This window comes from Anarrhichthys ocellatus, unplaced genomic scaffold (genome assembly GCF_004355925.1).
Source record: "Anarrhichthys ocellatus isolate YVR2014 unplaced genomic scaffold, GSC_Weel_1.0 scaffold17, whole genome shotgun sequence".
Taxonomy (NCBI): Eukaryota; Metazoa; Chordata; class Actinopteri; order Perciformes; family Anarhichadidae; genus Anarrhichthys; species Anarrhichthys ocellatus.
Window position 1 is genome coordinate 7,068,888 of NW_022280047.1, and position 23,766 is coordinate 7,092,653.

Below are 23,766 nucleotides of genomic sequence, written 5' to 3' on the forward strand. Positions count from 1 at the left end.
CCCTCTCTCTCCCTCCCTCTCTCTCTCTCCCTCCCTCTCTCGCTTGCACACAGGAATACACACACACATATAAACATCGACATTGCGTGCACAGGTTCTCTTTTCAGGCTCTGCAGCCTCCTGCAGGTCGCCAGTTCCCTGGATTTAATGTATTCATCAGAAACAGACACTGAGTGAGGGGAGGGAACAGACTAAAGCCCCACTGTACGTACATCAAGATAGGGACTGCAGCATTTTCTGCTGCAAGACAACCTTAAAACAATTCTTTGCCTGAACAAACAGCTTTCACCGTAGGCCAAGTTTGAAATGGGGGACAGGGAAAGAAAAATAAATGCATGCTACTTTTCAGAATCTAAAATCAAACACCATCTAATCATAACTGTACACTGTGGGATAATCCCCCCGGAAGTGATACATTAGCTATTTTTTGCTCTGGATTATTCTTATTATTTTGCTTACCATTGACAAAGAAAATCCAAATAAGTCAGATATGAGCGTCTGCTGTTGACCTTACTGAATATTACAAATTCAAAAGGAAGACTCAATGATATTGCTGCTTCTTCGTTTTGAGCCTTACAAACACAGCCTCCGCCCTGTCAGGCCCAGCTACAGCCACGATACAACCCTCAAGAAGACCTGTGTAATTTGGGAAGCACAGCCTCAAATGAGTAACTGTCTTGATGTGAGGAAAAATGACTGTGCTATGTTAGTTGTACTGTTTTCCACTGCTTTCTCTACTACCTCCTTCCTTGCATTTACACATTTGGCAGAATCGGGCTAGGAAGTGGTTGGATGACCATGTGAGAAATGTAAGTGTCTTTTACAGCGCAAGAGACTAATAAACCTCATTATGAAAAATCAGCTCAGTAAAGCAGGAGGCCACAGGGTATTTTTCCAGCCATTTAGATAAGAAGTCTTTTTATTCTCCATTGCCGCTTCCACTCCTGAGGTGAGAGGGGTGGAGAGAGCTCTCTGGGTCACATGATGGTGCAGCGATTCCTCTGTAGCGCCCCCTGCAGACGGATGGCGGTGTGGTTCTGCCGCATGCCCCGTGTCACGGCGATGCCCAGCAGCTCTTTGAAGAGCAGTACTACATGCCAGTTAAACTTGGCAGAGCACTCCACATAGCCACACTTCCAGGTCTTCTTCACCAGGACTGACACCGCCCTGCGAGGCATGAATCGCTGTCGCTGTAGATCTCTCTTGTTGCCCACCACCAGGATTGGCACCTCACTGCTGCTGCCTTCCCTGCGGGAGCATGTGAGAGGTAAATAAATAGAGGTTGATTTCAAAAAGCATTGTTATGATTTTGGTGTTCGTCACAGTGGTTGGCTGGGCATGTGTTAGATGTCTGTGTGCAGTTGTTTCCTTCCTTCTGAGGTGTGCGGGGGCGGACTGGAGGATTAGAGCTCACAGGCTCAAGGGGCCTCACACCGCACGCTGCAGCAACTGCTTCACAGCATTATGAATTGTGAAAATGTATGGCAAGCCAGATGTAGAAATACATTCGTGACTTTAACCGTGTATATGTTATGCTACAGTGTTAATGAAAAACAACAACATCTGGGAGGACGTCATCAAGTCCAACTGTTTTCAGAAGCCTGATTGGTGGTTGTTTGGACATGCGAGCTGACGCTACATTGAAAAAGGAGAGAACATTTACTACAGCAATGTAGAAACAAAGGAGCTGCCAGAGGGAATCCTGGATTAGATTGTAGAGCAAATACCTTGTAAGAAAGAAGGCTCACTAATCAGATTTCTTACAATGAATTGATTTTTACTTCGGCTTTCTGTTTGGTTGAGTGCCAAAGTCAGCAAAGCTGCGACCTTTAATGATTGTTTTTTCATTGTTATGCATATTTGCAAGTCTGCCTTTACAGATGGACAGATAGCTCGACCGACAGGAAAGACACAGAGAGACAATGTACAATGCAATGTTTAAGCCCATGAGTTGAAGATGTAGGGTTGAAGAACACATCATAGTAATCATCTCACTTTACTCCTTTTCACAGGTTGTGCTCACGTAACAGACTTAAAAATATCTCCTCGCATATCTTTCGAGAATTTTAGCAGAACGAGATGTACTGTATCTGTGTGAGTGTTCCTGCATGCTGCTGTGTGTGAAATTTGGGGGAAACTATGCAGGAGAGACCCGTAGTCTTCACTGAGCTGAAGGAAGGCTTCATGCTAGGGGCTAAAAAAAATATAGGAAGAATGAAAATAAATTCTTTATAATTGACATCTACAGTACAGCCACCCTGTGCTGTATCAGCATCCATTATTCATAATTTCAGTTTATATAGAGTATCTGTCCCTTCTCTGCTCTTGCCTTTCCTTCCGTAGTCTGGCTTTGGAGCTTTGTCCTGTGATTACACGTTTCTCTTGTTTTTCATTCACCCTTCCTTCCCCAGCTGCTGGTGATAATGTTTTTTTTTTGCCATAGCCCGTACATACACACCACCACGGCAACACATTTGCAGCAACAGGAAGGTGGGGAGATCTCTGGTTCTTAAGCTTCCAGTCTTTTGCTGCTGTGCACTGTCCAACGGAAGCAGAACGTTCTCTTAAAATAATCGTAGGAATCGTGAGTGACATCTCAGGCATCTCTCATGCAGCAATGCCAGAATCAAATGTCATGACTAACTGTCAGGATGCAGAGAAGAGTGTGCTGAATTAAAATGTCTCACCAAAAGCAGACCATCTATCACTGTCACACTGTCACAAACACATAATTGTACATCTTTGTGACAGGGCTGTGAAATTACATGGTGTCTCCAGACGGATGACAAGTGGATGTCATTAGACATCACCAGTGAGGGTTAACCAGCTGTATGTTGTTTTGTTGTATGTTCGGTAACAGTCTGGCCAGCTGAGTGCGAGCAGTTGACCGTACCTGTGCTCCACTATTTGCTGTCGGATCATCTTGACGTATTCAAAGCTCTCCACGCAGCAGATGTCATACACCAGGATGTAGGCGTTGGCGTTGCGAACACCTCTGCAGCGCAAATCCAGCCACTCCTACCACACAGACACAGAGAGAAAAGAAAACACACACATACAGTAAGACCTAGAGATGTTTGTTGTTCAAGTTTAAGTCGGTCCAGCACTCTGGTCCAGATTGAAATATGTTGTCAATAAATACTGGATAGATTGCTGATTCCCTGACTTTTCGTCCAGCGCCACCGTGAGATGAACACTTCTCATTTTTTGTGGGAAATGTCTTGACAAGTATCGGATAGATCACCTTGAAATTTGATACACACATTTTTGTCCCCTTCAGGACGAATTCTATTAACTTGCTGATCCTCTGACTTTTACTCTACTGTCACCATCGGGTCAAAAATGTAATTTTGTCCAACACTTTGGCTTATGACCAAATACCTGCAAAACTAAAGACATTCCCATAACCTGAGCTGTACTCTTTGTTTAGTGCTAATCAGTAAATTTTAGCATAACAAGCTAAACTGAGATTATGAATATTGTAAATATTGCATTTACTTTACATTTAGTTCAGTTTATTTGACACAATGAGCATGTTAAGATGCTGATGTTACCACTTAGCTGAATGCACTGCTGTGCCTAACTACAACCTCATAGATCCGCCAGCGTATAACGCACCGACTTATTGAATACAATAACAGTAGAGAGCAGCTAGCGGAACAGCATGTGGCAAGTGTTTCTGTAATTATTAAACGCAAGGTCGCCTGCCTCTGCTGCTTAGCCTCTGTGAGAGAGTGCAGAGAGTCAATGAAGTCTTGGAGCTGGCATGGCTCTGGGAGTCCCACGGCCAAGAACAAAGTCATAAAACATGGTGACCGCCCGGCACTGCACAGTTTCCTAGCTACACATGTTCAAGGACATGACTTTACAGCTATTAAGAGATAAGTGAACACGAAGCCTTCTGTCAGGAGAAGGAAAACGAACTCGTACTGTTCAACTGCTTGGTGATGCAGTGGGCACGCAGCAATGTTTGAGGGTAATGAGTTTCAACCTGTCGTTAAATCACATGGCACAAGTGGTTACATTTGCACCTTACTGGGGAACAGTTGCTTCGACAGAAACACAGTGACCCATTCTTCTATTCACGCTGTGTCTCTCAGAGCTCTCACCAACCCACCACCAGCCTCACTGCCTGTAACAGCATGCAATGAATTCATAAGCATTTGATCTGATAAAAGAGGGGGAGGAAAATGGAAGAACTTCAGGGGGTGGGAAGAAAAGTTCTGCCGAGGGAATGAGAAAACAAACGCAGCCCTGAGAAAATGTCGAAAAAAGATGAAGATTAAGGCTCTGGGACTGTTCTATTCACAATTAAATTCAAACAGGCAAACAGTAGATACAGTGAGAATGGTTTCAGGCCAGCACCTCTACCGTTAGGCCGGTCAGATCACTAATCCATACTCTCAACTGCAACATATAACCCCAATTGGGATAAAAGCTCAACCCACCACAAAGACTGTTAAGACATGGCCTGAAGGAGCTTCCTCACAGCTGCAGGGTTTTTTAAAGTATCAGCAGGGAAATCTTTTGAGGATCGGGGCTTAGAGGAAAACACATAAACTATACTCTCTTACATACAGAACTGTGTTGACAATGTTACCACCGACAAATGCATCTGTGTGTTCCCCAATCAGAGGCCCTGGATGACAGCGGAGGTCTTCAGGTCTGGAAACAGAGCTCTATACAGTGCTGCTGGAGCCAAGCTGAAGAGAAGCATCAAGGATGCTAAAGTGAGAGGAAGATTGAGGACCTCTTCAGCAATAACGACCCAAGGCTGTGGCAGGGCATCCAGCACCATCACCGACTACAAGACCGGCAACCGCACGGTGAGGCCTCACTGGCACACGACTTTCCCAACCCTACTTTCTGACCAACCGCCCCAAGACTGTTAGACTAGGCCTTCACCTCTCCTCCACCCTTACACTCATCAGCACCAGCTCCCAACAAGTCTGTGTGATGAGCCCCATCCTCCACGCCATCTCTACACTCATGACTGTGCCCCCACTCATTCCATCAACACCAGCATCAATTTCACTGACGACACAACTACGGTTGGGCTTATCTCAGGAGGAGACAGGACAGCCTACAGAGATGAAGTCCAAAGACAGCGGGGTGATCACAGAGCAATCTCATCCTGAACTCCTCAAAAACAGAAGAAACCCAACACACTTTACATCAACGGCGACAGTGTGGAAAGGATCCCTGATTTCAGGTTCCGGGGTACGCACATCGATGATGATCTCTCCTGGTTTACCAACAGCAGTAGTCAAGAAGGAACAGCAGCAACTCCACTTGCTAAAGATCCTCAAGAAAACAAAACTGCCAGAGAAGCTGATGGAGTCCTCCTAGTGTGCTGGCGTACTGTATCACTGTGTAGTACGAGAGCCCTTCAGAGGGTCATCAATAATGCCCAGAAGATCATTGGCTGCTCACTGCCTTCTCTGGAGGACTTGGTCAGACTTTGCTCCTTGGTAGAGCAGCCAACTTAATAAAAGACCCATCCCACCCTGGATACCACCTGTTTTGATCCACTGCCCTCCGGTTGACAAATCACAGACAAACAGACTCAGAAACAGCTTCTACCCCAAAACCATGCAGGAACTCAACACTGTCAAACACTGAGCCGACTGTCTGCACTATCAGCACTTTACTTATTGCAGTTACAGACACATTTAAACTGCATTCCAACCTTTGTATGTTGGCCTGTATATTGTACACTGAACAAATGTTTATATTCGTCCTGCACCTTAGTATATTCCTTTCTACATATTTATTCCCGTATTTATTTATCACTTGCTAGTACAACTCAGCAAATGTGCAACAACCAGCAGTGCAATATCTCAACTGCCTCACTGTTTTAGTAGGTCACAGCAAATACATATTTTCTGTTTATATTATATGTTTTTATTTGTCTTCTTCACCAGCAGCCGGTTAGCTTAGCTTAGCATAAGCAGCTAGCCCGGCTCTGTCTCGGCTGGGAGCAGTGACTTGTCATCGCTGTGAAGTTGCCAAGCAACCATGCGGTAACTCCAGGAAGGCAATCGTCTAGTTCTCGGCAAGAAATCCGATGAGCGTATTCCACAAAATGTTGATCTATTCCTTTAACTTTGAAGTAGTTAGATTACCAGCATGTATCAGTTCCAAGTAGGTTTGTTTCACCGCATGACGTGTTTGTGTCTAACTACTGAATTATTTATAGAAAAAGATTTATTTTATATTCTCAGCACAATATATCAAAATATCTTTCTATCACACACATTAGATACAAAAATAATCCCACAATTGACCACTGCTGGAGCAGTTTGTTTTTCTTATGTTGTCAGGATTTTCAAAGCTGTCGTGCTTAGTAGAAAACTTGGCTTTGAGTTTTGTGACTGATGCACCTGGGCCTCGGACACAAAGGGATTTGGCCTCTTTGGAGCTCTGTTTTTTGCACTGTGTTACTTATCAAAGTGCTGATTATCAGACCTCTTTTGATTTTGATGATTCTAATTAGCATGGAAGTGGATGGAAGTGATTTTCCATGTGGTGTTTACATTATTTTTCTTCTACCTCCTGCAACAGCTTGCGCAGACTAAAATAGGAATGCAGGAAACCTATTTACATTGATCTCGCTGGAGAAAATATGCTTTTCAAATCAACATACTGTACAAGCTGTCTGTACAAATGAGATTAGCCGATAATTTACGACGGGGGAGGCTAAGGGAGCAGGCGATGATCAGCGTAACTTCTAAAGATGATAATGCTGATACATCTGTGTCAGCTAGGAATAATTCAGATGAGGGTGTTTGTGGGTTTGTGTCTGGAGGAGTGTGAGGAAGAAACAGCCTCACACATTAGAAGAGAGATAAGGAGGCCGATCAGGCATGGAGGCAAACATGTGGCACAAAGATCAGAAAGAGAGGAAGTAAGGGGGCACTGCGTTGTGAAAACTGGTATAAATGTGATTATTGTCTCTGTCCCTCTACATGTTGAATCGGTTGTCAGAGAGAGAGGGAAAACATGTCCCAGAAGCAACGTCTTCAACTGGAATTTCTTCTTTTTGCTTCTATTGTAGAGTATCCCATACAATTTAAAGTCATATCAAGCACCTCAAAATATTCACCTATTTTTGCCAAACACACAAGTTCCCGTCATACCAAGCATATCATCACAGCTCACTCTTTTGATGATGTGAGATGAACACAGTGGCTTGAGTTGCGGCCTCACATCACCGTGATGCTAAAAATAGCAGCTTGTGTTCTCATCTCATATCTCTTTGTCATCCAAGTCCTGTTTTTAAATGTGGAGGAGTGGCTAGAAATGGTAACACTACTTCTCTGCATCCAAACAATAGGCAAAACAAAGAAAATGTGAACTGAGAGGACAAAGCAGTGCAGCTAATAATCAGATGAATTTAAAATGCATGTGTGGGCATGTTTATTTGTGTGTGCTTGCAGGATGTGCGAGTGTGCTTGTGGAAGCGTGAATGTGAAGTGTGTTGCCACGCTGTCTGTATCCTCCAGTCGGTCTTCTTAGCGCAGCGCACAAAAAGAGCATCTCATCCTTCAGCTCCTCAAGAGCCAAACACAACATGTTTCCCTGACAACCGCAGGCCTCGGTCAGTTTCTAGCAGGCTATGGCAAACTTGTTGTGTCTCCTGATATTAGGCGACGCAGCTTAACGATAATGAGTAGTTGTGATGGATCGATAGTAAAGCACGGGAGAGAGGCCGGGGTGACCTTTTGGGGGAAGGGTGCTGAGCACTTAGAGATATGTCACATGCAGGCCACCCTGGCAGATTTGCAATTAAAATTCATTAGATTCCCTGGAGATGAAACTCCCATTACTCAGTGGTGACCTATGCCAGGCCATTAAAATCTGTAGGTTTTGTTGTTCTTTTGATCAATGCACTTTGTTGGAGAGGATGACTGTTGCTGTATGTTAACATACAGAATCCCAAAATGTTAGGCTACTGATAAAAGCAATCAAGTACGGCTAATCTTTGGAAATATAGTCATGAATTGTTGATTTTGAAACCGGCACTAACAAGGATTTTACACAAGTTGAGACAGCTTTAAAGGAATGATATGACACTTTCTCAAATAGCCGAAGCTTTTTCGCTTAGTTTGAGCAGAGCCTGACTAGAAGATGGATACCACTTTCATATTTCTACGGTAAGTGCGAAGCTACAGCAAGCAGTCGGTTAGCTTAGCATAGTTTAGCATAAAGACTGGAAACAGCTTACCTTGTTCTTTGCAAGAGATAACAAATTTACATGTCATGTTTTATTTGTTTGATCCTGTTTAATCCATCCAAAGAAAACTGTGAAAATAACTTTTGTGGTTTTACAGAAGGTTATGTGTCGGACTATTTCTAATACTAATACTAATTACTAATCAGTGATAATTATGGTTTATGTACGTAATAAAGAAAAAAAGATCAAATTAATTAGTGAGCGTTAGAGGTGCTTTTATGCTAATTTTGTTACCTTTGGACAGAGCAAAGCTACCTGTTTCACCCGTTTCCAGTCTTTATGCTAAGCTAACAATCCCCTGGCTGTAACACTCTACAACAAAGCAACTAAGTATATTTCCCAAAATGTTTAATCCTTTGAGGATGCTTGTATATAACAATGATGACTATACTCACTGAGCTGTACATTTTTTTGAACAATCTAAATGTCTCTATTCTAAGAACAGAGACTTATTAATTTCACTACAGTAAATTGTCTAATTTGTATCAGTGTATTGTATTATTTAAATGTTCAACTCATGCGAACAGAAACTTTGACACACAAAAACTAAAATGGTTTGTACACCTCATAGCTTCACAGACGCACACATCGTATTTGTCCTTCTTCTGCAAGAGTCAAAAATACGAATGTGACATAAAAAGCAATAATTTCCACCCTGTTGTCACAGGCAGCATCGACGGAGATAACTGAGAAAAATGTCCAGAAAGAGCAGGAAAGGGAGAGGGAGCATTTTGTGTGGGAGGAAGTCATGGAGATACATCATGGCTAGAACAAATAATTAAAGATGAGAACAAGAAAAATCATTGCTGGATCCGTTGTCAGGCTTAAATCCATCTGTCATCACATCCTATTCGCACACTGTGACAGATGCTCTCTAAAAGCAATGGTATCAGCAGTTGACAGACATACCGCAAAGCAAACAAACAAATCATTACACCATCACAGCCTCACAGTGAAAGAACAGAAATCTTGCCCGTCTCCAGCAGTGGAAAGGACAAAAATGGCTGTGTGCGTGGTTAAAATGGGGTCACACGCAGCCTGTGAGAACATCACTGCTCTTCTTTCAAATTGAATCTGAACTGATGAGAAATTGCCACGCTACATCAGCATGGAGGCGTACTGACTCACTCCATTCTGCAGCTTATTCCTCACAAATTTCAGAGGACATTATAAAACCTCATTTGGTAAACCTTACTTCCACGGTGTCCATTAAACTCTGTGCAACCTTTCTAATTGACTGCAGCAAATTCCTACTGTCTCCTCTGTTGGTTTTATATTCCCAGCAGTGTTCTAGCAGGAAACTTTCCTTATATTCAATTTGCTGTGTACTGCAAGTACATTTTCAATCAGCTTTCTTTGTGCTGGCCACTTCCCCTGACCCAGGTTATGTTTCTCTGCCCACAGGGGTGAATACAGAGCAGGGGTCCAAAAAAAGCCCCATGTCTCATCACTGCTCTCGCTGTAAATAAAGGACGTCGCCAGATGAAGCACGAGAGTGACGTCAGAACGAACAGGACATGATAGGAGGGGAGAGGAAAGAGTACAGCAGGCCTCGCGGGGTCGCTCCTCAACGAATGAGTAACCATAAATCTGTCTGGTAGAAATGTTGTGGCAGCTCTCAGCTAATGGTTTTCTCTGCCTGAACAGTATGGGCCTGGCAAACAGGCGGCTGCTCGCTGCACTACACCCTGAAATGAGCATGACTTGTTCACACAGCATGGTATTGAATGATGAAAGCTGTGTGACTCAAACTTTGGGCCTCACACTCCCACACAAACTCGTCAGACTCATCCTGTCTTCTTTCTGCTCACCTACCAACCTGTTCCCCCGATGGAGGTTAAGCACCATTTAGCAGGAGAAAGAAGAAACTCAATCAGAATGTCTTTACAGAGAGTCTCTGTGGGCAAGAAACAATGAAGCACTCCTGCAGACACTCCCTAACAAAATGTTAAATCCAGCAACATGTAATTCTGCAGCAGCCTGACAGGATGATCGTTCTGGACTCTCAGCCCGCCTGCCTGACGCTTTCTACGACAAAACTTGGCTTTGTGAGCGTGCAGCACACCAACTTTGGGAGGCTTGTCATTCAAGTTGCTTTTTTTGTCTTCTCCTTGGCCTGATCGCATTTTCCCACTGGCACCTCATCTGTAGATAAGCAGCTATATTTGGGAGGGCTATGTGTGACACAAAAGGGGTGAGAAGCAGCAGCAGAGTGGAGAGCATCAGGGCCTTTCCACAGAGGCTGCAATGGACAGGAGTCAAACAAACACCTCAAGGGAATAGAGGCTTGGAGTGGGCTTAATACCCAAGGACACCAAATCCATACTCTTTGTACTGAAATATCTTAAAGGATAGGATAAAAAAAATGTCTGTCTTAAAACCATACTCACATGCACATATGTATAATGAAACAGGTTTTGGCTGTTGAAAGTGTTCCCTCTTTAAATACTGGCTGTGAAGAGATCCATTCCTACAGCAATTGCAATGCACGAGATGGAGCTAATGTGAGGGTTCAGCAGTCTGAGTTAATCAAATCCAGTCAAGATACATGAAATTCAACCTTTGCATTCTACACCTTAGGAGCATTGTGCTGCTGTGAAGAAGCCTAGGGAATAACTTAGGGTTCAGTGTCTTATGTACACTCATGTGGACCTGGGAATGAACCGCCAACCTTTCAATTAACGGACAACTCCCTTTATCCCATGAGCCACAACCGCCCCAAAGTGACAACCTTTTTGGAAGCAAATTCCCTCTTTGTATTTCCTCAACGTTTCATCGCTGAGTTGCAATGCAGGCACATTTCTGATGAAAAAAATAGTAATACTTTAGAAGACAAACAATCAATAAGACAAACTCGAACACTGTTGAGGCATCATACTATCTTATGAGGACAGTGGATTTGTCCCCCATTATTGACATTGATGGTGCTTTGGAAGGGGTTCTTTTCAAGGCCAATATTGACACAAAAATCAATTACAGCATCCAATAATGATTTTACGATACGATAAAATATACTTGATTGTCATCGATCTGCGTCAAGTGCAGTACATAGAGAATGAAATTTATGTTTCTTCCTGGTGCAAAACAAAAATAATAAATGATGCAACACTCAGTGGCAGTTTAATTTGAATGTACATATGAGCATTTGTGTATTGGTTTAAGACAGACTTGAGCAATTGTGAGCCTCTCCTTCAAATTAAAAACAAAACTTCCAGGGACAAAAGCTTGAGAGAATTCCTCAATGTCCCCAATCCTTGGCGATGAAGAAGAGTAGAAGTGACTTGAAACCTGAGGCATTTGGAGCTACAGAACATTTATGCTATGATCAGATGCGCCTCCAACTAATGGCAGATGACCTGCGGCCATGAACAAAAGGGCAGTCTGTTCTATTTTTATATTGGGAGTTTAACCAGGTGCTGTGATGCCTGCAGCACAATCCTGCTATTGTTTTCTGTGTGTATTAGCACGATTCAACCCAACAGCCACCACCAACAGCTTCATACTACTCTCAACTCATCTGAATATATATCTGGCACTGAAGACATGAAGACAATAAACAATTTCCAAGCTGACATGCCTCCTTGTGAGGGGGGTTGAGAGAGAGAGTTTACGCCAAAGTGAAGCCCTCCAAGGCATTAAATCAGTCGGGTCTCCATAGCAACTAGTAGACTAGGGACACCTGATAGAGGAATAAATAAAATTGGTGTTTCTGCCTTTGAGGATCACCATTGGCTGTGAACAGATGGGATATTAAGTAGAGATGTAATACCCTAGTTCTGAGGATGGATCCCCAAAGCTTGTATGAATCCTTCCCCAATAAAGTTCAATCTAGGTCCTCAGACAGACGCACTATACCTGACTGGAGCTGGATGGAAAGGAGGAGATTGGCGGGACGTCCAAAATCTTCAGCTCATACATGTTCCCGTTCAGGATGACGGAGGGTCTGTACACATATCTGGTCCTGGTCGGCGTGTACACCTCCGAGAAATCGTTATAGATGAACTGGCGGATTATAGAAGTTTTCCCCACTCCGGGAGCACCGATGACTGCGATACTCAGCGTCTCCACCATTCCTGGAGCACGAGTTCAGCACCATGGACAGCGACGACAAAACAACGACAGATGTGACCGTCCGGAAACACAGCTGGCCGCCGCTGTTGTGATGCTGCTGCTCCGATGGAATTCAACCCACCGCTGCCCCCTCCACTCCCCTGTCTTTAACCAGCAGCCGCCAACAAATCACAAAACTGGGTTCACCTGCGTGCGATTAAAGGAACCAGTGGCCGAATAGATCACCCACACGTCGAGCAGAGCGACAGAAACTTTATTTCCGGGCTGAGGGAGACAAGAAAGAAGCCAAGCAGCTTGAAGGTTGTCAAAAATAAAGCTCAACCGTGATCACGCAGATGGAGGGATTTTTGCTGCCTCAGCAATCTAACACGGAGAGGAAAAACTCTTGGTTTGCAGGCGACATCTCCAGGCGACCCCTTCTCCCGCGAGGAAGCGTAAAAGTCGGTCCTTGTTGTCCCCGCATGGACATAATCTCATCCAGGCTAGACTCCGACCTTGCCCAAACGCACGGGAGCCCTCTGTGTCTTCATTGATTATCTCCTCTGCACCTCTCACTCATTTCCACCGATGCACCACCGCCGCGCTCCTCCATCACAGGGAGGACGGGCGCACCGCCGCCAGCCTGGCAAATAAGCTCCCCACGTGTTCTGGAATCGCACACAACCCCATAATCTTCTTTTTAGTCGGAGACAGAAAGATAGATTCACATCTGCGTGATTCACATGCGAAGAGGCAATCCACACAGCCTGCAGACGTGCGTTTTCGGTAAAGGCATCTGGAGCCTATTAACGAGCACTGTGTGTGTGAGAGTGTGTGTGTGTGTGCCGTTGGAGAGATTGGTGAAGACTGTCCTCTCTCTCTCTCTCTCTCTGCCCCTCATTTGCAATATCCCCTGCCCCGCTCATCCAATAGGATTATGTCGTGCGCAAAGCGTGTAAAAGCTTCGAGCTCCCATACGCTACAAAATAATGGCAAAGGAGTAGGACGTCCACTATACATCACCTCAATGTGAGGGTCGTGGAGGAGTGGCGCAAGACTGCACATCATATCTCCGAGTGGCACGACTTATAAGTGTCCATCAATCACTGCTGGACGGCGGCAGCACAAATCAACTCAGTGACAAGTGTGAGGAATAAACATTATACCGTTTGTGGCCCCTCAGAATAACTTGTAACCTCGGCCGGTGGTTTCCAATGCGGCACTACATAAGAAACCGTTTACAGAGGGTTTCGGGTGCTTGGGACTATACGTGTTTATCAAGGCTGGATTTCCAATCAGACAAAGCGATCAATTGTCCCACAGGGGCCATAAAAGCCCACAAATGGGGCAAGTGGTAGTTTTATCAATTGCAATTACTTGCCGCTATAAGGCCCTAAGTCCCTGTGCTGTGGAGGGGCTTTGTGTCAAAACCAACCCGTTCTCACTTCCAATGCGTCAAATACCGCAGCTTGGTCGTTGCTCCTCGGTGTCTGACACGGAAGCAAGGAGGCACTCTTTTGCTTCTGAATGCGACGCCCATGAGAAACTGACATAGTATGTGCGAGACGGGACGGACGGGAGGGCTGGTGGATGGGTCAAACAAGCTGATGTGCTCAAAACACAGTTTTAATCATTTCATCATCTCCATTGATTTTAAGTGTACATGGTTGATATTTTTAAAGAAATTCGTGTTTACTCATGTTAGCGCAAAGTAGGCATGAGGACAGGTAGGACACCGTTTGGTTTCCAAGAATAGAGTAAATTAATTAGGGGCCCGGTGGCTAAAAGGGGCCCACAGGGATTTTGCCCCACGACCCTACAGAAGGTTAAACCTGGAGTTTATTCTTTGTGTTTGGTAATAATGCGGTTTTAAATGCTGTAAATTGTGTCCTCCCTGATGAATTAAAGAACCATCTAAAGCAAAGCGAGTGTCCTGCTGCAGGAGGATAAACACTAGCCGAAAAAAATGTTTCACAACCTGGCAGCCCAGAAGTTGTTTGGATTAGATAAGAACTCATCTGTAAAACGTTGGTGAATGACTCATTAACTATTAATACAGCAATTAGTTAAATGTATAAACTCTTTGTAAGTCTATAATAGTCCCTTCATACAAACTGAGCCTTTACACCCGAAAGCAATGCAGTGATGCCCCCTACTGGCATGCACTCATCACATGAATGACCTATAATATCGATCCTTTATTAGTAGAACAGACTTGTCACCGCTTTGGACTACCGACTCCTCTCTGGTTAGAGCAGAGCTGACCTTTAGTGTTGACAGAGGAACCGATCAGATTCGAGAGGTGTTCGTGTTCACTTTAGGTGATGCAGTTAGAAATCCTAGTTAAGCTTTCTACGAGCAGCTCGGGCCTTAAAAACCCCGTCAACTGCTCCACCCGGCTGTGGATAAACCTCAGACTTCACTCACGACTCAAGGTTGAACAACACTGAGAGACTTTGTATGCAAAGCTGTGAGGGCTGCCAATTGTGTAACACTGGAGCAGAAGCTGAGCAGCCCATGAGAGCAGACGCCTCAAAGGTCATCAATGATTATAAAGCAGTGAGAGAAAACAATGCACGCTGGCTACCAGGGACTTGGGGAATGTGGACTTTACCACGCAAATTAAACTGAGGTAACATTCTGCATCCTGCGACACTGGGACTTTGGCACCGGCAGACTGTGCCATAAAAAGGAAATTGTCCTTGCACTGCATTTCATTCATGTCAAACACTGAAGACTGTGATGTGAATTTATCAAGACTTTTAATAGTTCTTTTTGATGTACACACAATGAACAAAATCATGTCAATCAAAATATGATTAAACATCAGATTCTTTTATTTCTTTTACAGCATTGTAAATGAATCAGCCGTCACCACACACAAAGACACGCTCAGGATACACAGCCACCTCTGTTGTAATCTTAACAAGCCGTTAGCGTGGGCGCATACATCCTGTAGAGCCGATAAAAAGGGCTTCTGTGTAATGACTCGGAAAAAAGAATCCAATTAATCTGGTCAAGTCTGCAGGTAGAACAGGGACACTGTGCTACCTACATGTATACTTATTACTCAGAAGTGTTACAAACCATGGCATCGAATGTTTAGAGTTATCTCACATGAGCCTTCATCTCAGGTGGCATGGTACTGGAGAGGCTGCGAGGGGGGGGGGCGGCAGCAAATCAAAAATCCTCAACACCTGAGGCTCTCTCTCAGCGTGCCAACAAGTCCACACATACACACACACACACACACACACACACACACAAATCAAACCATGGAATGACTAATGAAGAGTGCAGGCAGTGGAGGACTGCTGCTCGTCTCTAAAATGTCCAGATGTTGATGGAAAAATTAATGAGCGGCACACCAACAAACAGCTTCCATGCACACAGCCTGCTCTCAGGACAGCAGAAGATCCACAGACACTAAAGAAAACTAGGAAATGACAAAGAGGACAATAATGTAGTTTGTAAGTATCTATGAGTCTTTTCTACGGGCCAAACAGCCACTTCACACAGGGGGAAGGAAAGTTAAAGCCTTTTTTACTTGAAAGTACCCTAAATAAATATGCAGACAGTGATGATTCACCTGCTGATTGCCGATTTGAAGAGAAGTGGGGAGAGAAGTGGGGAGAGAAGTGGGGCTTGATAATGATTAAAAAGCCTCACGCAGGAAAAAAAATAAAAAATAAACAGTCACGGGAATACAGCAGTCTGTCCCGGAAAGAATACCGGCCATCACAGAGTGGACCGACAATGTGAAAGTGATCATTCAGAAAATATATACGATAATGTCCTGGAACTGAATCTTTTTGTATCAGAAACATAGAAAGAGGAGACAGGATATGGAAAACCAGGATAATGAACCAGGACTTTCTGCAGTCTTGGGAAAGAAAAACAACCAGCGATGAGCGCCAACGCAGCAGGAAGTGGCAGTTGCACTGCATTAGGTTGCAACAATATGGTCCTTGGGTGAGGAGGGGGAAGCGAGAGAAGGTGCCAGGAGTCTGAGGGCAGCGGCCGAGTCGGTGTGGGGAGGCTTTCAGTTCTTCAGCACCGCCTCGTAGTTCTGGAACACACACTGGGAAACCTCTGGAGCTCTGCACTTCAGGGAGATCTGAGGGACACAAGAGATGGACAGGGTTGAACATGACTTTACTGTTAAAATGAAAAGGTTTGTAAAGACGCAGGTTTCATAAATGTTCACTGTTTGATATTCAGTGCACAAGTTACATTCAGGAACAAGACAAAATTAATTATTTTTCCAGGTAAAAATATCTTAATTAAAACCCTTCTTAATTCATTCTCATCAGACTCAGACAGACACAAACACAAACACAGGAGAGAGAAAAGAGGCAGCCTCTCCACTCTTTGATGCTGGTCTCAGCTGGGAGCCGGTTTAGGATTTGATAGTCTTTCTCCCCCCCCCCACACAGTGTGGTTGCCCCACAACAACCACACTGCAGATGATATTTCATCAGATCCAGAAACACAAGACAGCTGGAGCTTTGGAATAATTATGAGGACAGATAGTCATGGCGTGGCACGTATTAATACATACAGGAGACAGTGATTCTGAATATTTAAAAATGTTTAATTAATTGCTGCATAATCAAAACCAGCTGTGCTTTCTCCTAGGACAAATGGAGCCTTTAATAACCCACATCGCTGTGCAGCATTCGTCTAGCACACACACACACACACACACACACACACACAAAGAGAGAGAGACAGACAGAGAGAGACACACGCACACAGAGCAGCCTGGCCTCTTACTCACTGTTGTTCTTTCAGCTTTCATCATCGTCATTTCTTAGAATCACATTTGTTCCAGTGGGAAGTAGTTTGGGGGGGGATCAAAGTGCAAGTTTGCTAAAGATAGAAAGTGCAGAACCGCTACAACTGGTTTACAGTTACAAACAACGCAGAAAGAGAAGAAACAACAATACTTAAGTATTGTTGTTTCTTACAATAAGAAACAACTGCCTGTCAGTTTGAGTGCTAAAAGTATTGTTAGGGACTGTCTGTCCTTTACTAGCCAGCAGACAACGGAAAGATGAGGAACGACATGCAACAAAGGTGTCCAGCTGGACTCCAACCAGATCAACGCCAGGATTTAACGGCATTTTCCTATGTAATATATTCAGTAATCCCCCTTTAGCACGACCTCATCACAATTCAAGGCAGTGCTAAAAAAAAGCCCTGTTTTTAAGCCCTCATATGTCAGTCGTTTTTTTACTGTAGCGTACAGTGTCTACATTATCGTGAGAACACTACACATTTTCCCTTTGAGACACTATTATGAGTACTATCTGAGCTCTGGTGAGTGACTGACAACAGGTCTACAGAAGGCCCATCATTGACTCAATGGACACCAGGATCTACAAAGGTGAGTGTGTGTGTGTGTGTGAGAGTGTGAGTGTGAGTGTGTGTGTGAGATAGCACAGAGCTGCAGTGGAATAAAGCAGTGGTGCGGCACAGCTCCTTAAGTGTTGCCTTCGCACACTCGGGGCTCTTTACTAATGCATGCAGCTGCTGGCAACATTTAGGCCGGGCTCTCCTGTCAGCGTGGGGTAAGAGATGTGAGGAGATGCGGATGCTCTAGCCGCCGAGTAGAAACCGCTATTTAGAGACAGAAACTCTGCGGCACTCATGAGTTCATCTTACTGCGAAAATAAATATTAGAATCATATTAGGCAAGAAAGGAACAAACTGATAATGGAGGAGGGTGTAATCAGAGTGTAAACTCTCTGCTTATGTAGACGGTTAGGAGACTGTTTGTGTGTAGGGCGCCACTCTGGAGTCCATTTCTTTGTTGAAGCCGACTTTGACGGCTCAAGAGGTGGAAAGAGACATCAGCGGTCACATAGTTGCCATGGGGAAAGGACACCGTGCGTCACGTCAAAACGATAAGCTGGCGTCACAATAAAAACTATGAAGTATACATGAGCGCCGATGGAAGTCAGTCACAGGGAATTCGAGAGCTGCTGACACTCAACTGTGGAAACTTAAAGCTGCTTTTATCAATAATTTAGCAGCGAGCTACCGAACGAGGTCGCTCGTGATGCTGGACCCTCAGACATCAGAGGAAGCTTGAGACCCACACGGGTGAGCTGAATCAAATGCTACTGTACGTTTCAACTCGCAACAAATGACAATTCTTTTTACGTCTCGTCTACAGAAGCACAATAAATAAAACCCAGAAGGAGAAAACAAGGCAGCAGTGGGGCTTTGCTTCTCCCGGTCTAAAAATAGCTGTTGACAAAAGGCTTCATTCAGCAGCTTGGCTTTAATGTGCCAAGAGAGCGCAGGGACCGTGCAGCAGCCAGAGAACGAGAGACGAGCGTCAGAAAACACTGTACATGCAGCACGGGGAACTTCAAAATCTGGTCTTCTCTTCACTTAACAATTTATGATCCATCCTCAAAAGGTAAGGGGCCTTTTTCCTGCCCTGCTGAGCATCCATTTACACTTAAAAATCTGAAAAAAGAAGCAACAAATAAAATGAAAGATGCACACCGCCTCTAGCTGAAAAGAAGTAAATGCTCTACAAATAATTTAGTAAAAATTTACTTTCACTTCAGCTATTAAATCTCAAGGAAATACTCCCAAAGTCGTATATCTCAACGTCTCATATACAAGGTTAGGCTACACAGTGACGTACCAACATCAGAAGGTGTGAACAGATATAATAACCTGGAGATTTAATGAGAGCTGGGTGACTGAATAAATTGACTCGTCTAGACTGGAGAAAACAAAAACAACAGGGAGTGCCACACCTATAAATAAAAACATGGAGTGGAAGCAGACGGAGTGATGAGCTGAGAGGAGTCGCATCAAGGTCACAGTTCTGGACGGTAGTCGTGGAGAATGTCTAAACCAAACACAATCCATCGAGAGCAGAGGCCGCGTCACGCTGACTAAGCAGAGACACGCAACAACACAAAGAAATACACACACAGCCAAGTCACAAATACTAGCACCACACAATCAACCAGCTCTCTGCCGACGAGTCTCCGTCACGCCTCTGCTGCGTCAGCCGTCTCCATCCGTGACGAGCGGTGATGACAGGACTTTGTAAACTCCGTCATGCTGACTTCATTCAGCTATTGAGGCTCTGATTTGTGCTGAAGTGCAGAATGGAAGCTCCTACACTGCATGTGTGGATGATGATGAGTGAAGACATTCTGGATCAAAGGTATTGCAGTAGTGGGTGGATGGTTTGGTGTATGCACACCGTGGTGCGTAGCCACCATCGTAACTGAAAACACACATCTTGGTTTGCTTTGTGATTGCAGCCAAGGCTCCAGATATGAAAGTGCACACTGGATTAAAAGGTAGTTTGAAAGATGGGATTTTTTTTTTTTTTACCTGTATGTAAATCGACTGATCACATTTCAAGCATAGATAAGAACGTCTTGTGAAAAGGACTTATTCCAACTTCTTAAATTATTCTTTTTTTAGATGTTAGTATCGTCTACCCCCAACCCTTTTTAAAATGTAATAAAACACTAAAGGTCGTCTCTCACCAGCCATTTCTTTTGGTGGTAAAAAGTAAGAGACAGCAGCAAGAGCACAACAGTGATATGACTTCAGCTAACACAACGGGACCAGTGCTCACCGTGTAGTTTGGGTTTCCTGTCTGCACCCTCAGCTCAGCCAGCACCCAGATGCCATTGGTGAGCTTCATGGACTGATACAGCATGTCCTGACCCTCCACTGTACGCTTGGCTATAGTGAAGATGTTGCTACTCTGCAGTTTGTTGGACGCTGCATCTGTTTGTAGGAACATAATCAGAAATTAACACAGTGCAGTAAAAATGTTAATCGTTTCTGTACTTACACCGTTTTAACTATCTGAACAAGCCATCGCTCATTTGTAGTGTTCAGTTTCAGTCATCAAACAATCATTAAATGTTAAACGATGCAGCATTTCTTCTTCTTTCTTTATCACCCCGGGCTATCCCCGCGGCAAAGATACAGTCACTACTTCAAAATCAACTTTTCTCCTCAGCCTCTGTCTCGCTGCTGCTTCCCAGTAGGACGTGAAACCCTCCGTCTTTGTTCATGAAGAAGAAATATAATCTGTGGGGGGGGGGGGGAGAACCTCCATTAAGCCGTCATTAGGAATTCTTTTTCCAGTTCAGCTGCTCTCACGCTTGTGAAAAACTAAGTTATCGCCCGTAAATGGGAGACTGCATTTGATGAGTTCTCATCAAATGCAATTCACTCCATTAGTGAGGATTTGAGACGGCCACTATGTCGACTATCAGGCTATTTCAACACACAGAGAAGCAGCAGGATATGGCCGCACTGTGGTGCCCTCTCTGCTCTCCGTCCATCGTTCTCACCTGAGTTGAGATGGCAGTCTTTGATCTGAAACTGGGCCTCGTTGTCATTAGGAATGTCTTTCCATGTGGCGAGGAACACCTGTCGCTCTGCGGACAAGGAGACACAATCACCGGATGAGTCCAAGGACAGAGCACGCACTGAAATGTGCACAATTAGAGGTTTGATGTAAATGTACACACAAAAATGTCGAGTGAGTGAGAAAACCATCTTCTCCAAAGTTTGTCACACGCAAACCAGACTCTGTTACACAGAAATATGTTAACAGTGTTTTGTTTGTGGCCGCTTATGTAGGAACATTATCTCTGTTTTATGACAAACTGTTACCGGATAAAAAACAACAATATTCTGGGGAAGCTGTGCTCACCAGAGAACACAGATAATAACTAAATGTCTGTATCGACACTGTCACACTACAGTTACATCGCAGTGACACCAAATATAAAAACTCTGGGTCTGGAACACCAACAAAGTCTCTCGCTTATTATAACCAATGATATCGTTAGTGAGGTTACGGTTTACATGCAGTTGATTCAGACTAAGATGTGTACTTATTAATTATTATGGGCTTTAATGTCGGCCATGGTGTAAGGCATTTATCAGCCTTTTATGATTCATGTTACATGTTCCGTTTCTTTGTTTAGTTAAATATAGATGATGCCGGTAATTGTGCATTTTGTCTCTGTAATTAACTGTGAAGTTCATTTTGCAGTAAAATACTCTTCATTTCATTCACATAGGGGTATACAAAAACAGGCTTTACCATGTGGCTATTTCATGTTGACTATTTATTTATTCATTCATTTTAATTACCATAAAACATGCTATATCGTGATTTATATAGTTATCGAGATATGAAATGCCCCAACGCGCACACGCACACACGCATCCTCGCTGAATGACTGACGTGCGTACACGTGCGGCACCGACGTCAGCGGGGATTTGAGGCTTTTGTGTGAAGACGTTAGCTGAGAGACACTCACCCATCTTCCCGTCCTCCACAAACAGCATGCTGATGGGGTACTGGCAGCTGAAGTAGAATACGTCAATGTTGTTCTTAACGGCCACCTGCGAGAGTGATTACATCCAAGGAGGAGGTAGAGGAGGGGGAACAAGAAGCAGTACATGGGTAATTAGTTTTCAAGTGCCCTTCAGGGATGGACATTGTTGGTGTATGTGTGCCGTTTACTGAACAAGAGGGCTGCAGTCCTCTGGGAATCTCACTCACACACACAGCCAATACTACACCATCAGTGTTCTGCACTGGCCTCCCATCATACTGTGTCTCACAGTTAGCATGAGGCTTTTATTTGCCAAAATATATCAAACACTACTTACAAGCTAATAGGGGTGTAACGGTTCGTGTATTTGTACCGAACCGTCAAGCAGCGCTCAGAATAAAGTCTGTAGATTGATGCATGTAATGTGGAGACAAAGTTTACAAGCGGAAAGTTCCACCTGAAAACGTACGCAACATATGCTGAGGTCAGCACAACAAGCATGCGAGTCAGTCGTGCAAAAGCACATTCGACAGCATCACCCAGATGTGCTGATCACCTACAAGCTAAATATTTAAAAAATAAGTATTTCTACAAACAGCCTTCAGGAAGTGCTTCACTAGAGGAATGAAATAAATGTGGAAATATAAGGTGGTTAATGAAAACAAAATACCAAAAATAGGAAGATGAAGACACAAAGACGACAGACAAGAGAAAACTAAAATAGCACCTAACAGCAGGTCTATATTTAAACAAAATAATGAATTTGTTAACCCAAGTCCCTCAGACAGGATCTTTCACAGGCTTTAGGCCCTGGTGGCAAAAGTACAAGACACTGAAACATGAGAACAACTGAGGTATGAAGGAGGCACCTGAAGTAACAAGGGTGATATTGATCAGGCTGCTCACAGAGAAGCGTTGTTTGGGGGACAATGAATTGGACGAGCGCTGAAGAATGACTTGTGAATAATTCATTAGAGCATCTTATTCCTGCAATGCAGGACTGACAGGAACACTCAAACAATTCAAAGCTTAATTCTGTACGTTTGGAAACTAAAAGCACTTTATTATGAGCTATCTTTAAGTCAGACTATTATGACTACTGCATGACTCTTGACATATTATTATATAAAAATAGGTGTTGTCGAGTTAATAAACAACTCGTTCTGAGAACAATTCTCTGGAGTTTTTAAGCGGTAATGTCGCCAGAGAAACATCAGCATTGTGTAAACCTGTTTGGCTTTTCATGCAGCCAAAGTGACTAAAGAACTTCCTTAAAATGTGGAGGATTTCATTGTCTGAGACCATCAGTGGTTACAAACAGCAGTCAGAATATTCTGGAAAAGTATCTTCCATCAAGACAAACCCTCTCAAAAATAAAATATCTAAAGATAATGTTACCCATCAGTGCCCATTAAAGTCGGGCCCGGAGGCAGCAGAGCGGAAAGGTGAGCGGGCCTATTGAGGCCAGGAGAACAAAGGAGCCATAATGACCCCCCCCCCCCCACCATCCCCCTCGTCACTCTTATCTTCTCTCTCCAGCTGCACACAGCGGCCGTCCTCAATTCTGCTCGGTTAAAAGAACCGCGCTGATCAAACACAAGCCCGCCTCTCACGCTCTTTCTACTGACAACCCACAACCGTTCTGATGGCTGTTTCATGTTTTAATTCTGTTTTATTCACAACACGGGAATTCAACCATATAGCTGAACAACAGTGAGGACACATTACTAATCACTTAAGACACATGGTTATATGTTCTAAAGAGATATAGTCAGGTCCATGAATATCTCAACCATGAAGCATTTTGATGTTTTAGTTTTGTAAACTTAAGAAATATAAAGAGAAATGACGTAGAAGTTGAAATTATGCCAACTATAATTAGGAATCTGACAGACTGAGAAAAATAAGGTTTTTATTTCATTTAAAAAAAAAAAAAATGAGGTTAACCGACTATTGGTTTTACTGACATTCAGTATTTTTACGATAATCAGAATAGTTTTTTTTTTGTTTCGTTTGTGCCAAATTTGAAGAAATTCCTTCAAGTTGTTCCTGAGATACCACGTTCACGAGAATGGAACGTATGGACGTACAACCCAAAAACATTTCGCCTCAGGCCGTATGAGTGGAGGC

At 43.8% G+C, this 23,766-nt stretch overlaps 2 protein-coding genes across 6 annotated transcripts in view; both read right to left on the reverse strand.

Moving 5' to 3' along the window:
- Positions 1-644: 644 nt before the first annotated feature.
- Positions 645-13,141, reverse strand: rasl10a (RAS-like, family 10, member A). The gene is made up of 3 exons (XM_031856510.1): positions 12,092-13,141; positions 2,894-3,018; positions 645-1,248 (listed from the first exon to the last, which is right to left on the reverse strand). Exons 1-3 carry the CDS (start codon positions 12,305-12,307, stop codon positions 978-980), a joined length of 612 nt encoding a protein of 203 aa, XP_031712370.1. The 5' UTR covers positions 12,308-13,141; the 3' UTR covers positions 645-977.
- Positions 13,142-15,031: 1,890 nt separating this feature from the next.
- The window catches only part of ap1b1 (adaptor related protein complex 1 subunit beta 1), a 21,066-nt gene continuing 12,331 nt past the window's right edge, over positions 15,032-23,766 (reverse strand). For all 5 annotated transcript variants that reach the window (XM_031856428.1, XM_031856430.1, XM_031856432.1 and 2 more), the window contains 4 exons: positions 21,619-21,703; positions 20,638-20,724; positions 19,908-20,062; positions 15,032-16,403 (listed from right to left, as the gene is read on the reverse strand). In XM_031856428.1, coding sequence (XP_031712288.1) covers positions 16,329-16,403; positions 19,908-20,062; positions 20,638-20,724; positions 21,619-21,703 — 402 coding nt within the window. In that variant the 3' untranslated portion in view covers positions 15,032-16,328. The remainder of the gene's footprint in view (positions 16,404-19,907; positions 20,063-20,637; positions 20,725-21,618; positions 21,704-23,766) is intronic.

Excerpts from the sequence above, each read along its gene's own strand:
- rasl10a (XM_031856510.1), bottom strand. The coding sequence starts at position 12,307 with ATGGTGGAGACGCTGAGTATCGCAGTCATCGGTGCTCCCGGAGTGGGG. Across the intron at positions 3,019-12,091 it reads TTCCATCCAGCTCCAGTCAG|GAGTGGCTGGATTTGCGCTG; the intron begins GTATAGTGCGTC and ends TCTGTGTGGTAG. Across the intron at positions 1,249-2,893 it reads CAGCAAATAGTGGAGCACAG|GGAAGGCAGCAGCAGTGAGG; the intron begins GTACGGTCAACT and ends ATGCTCCCGCAG.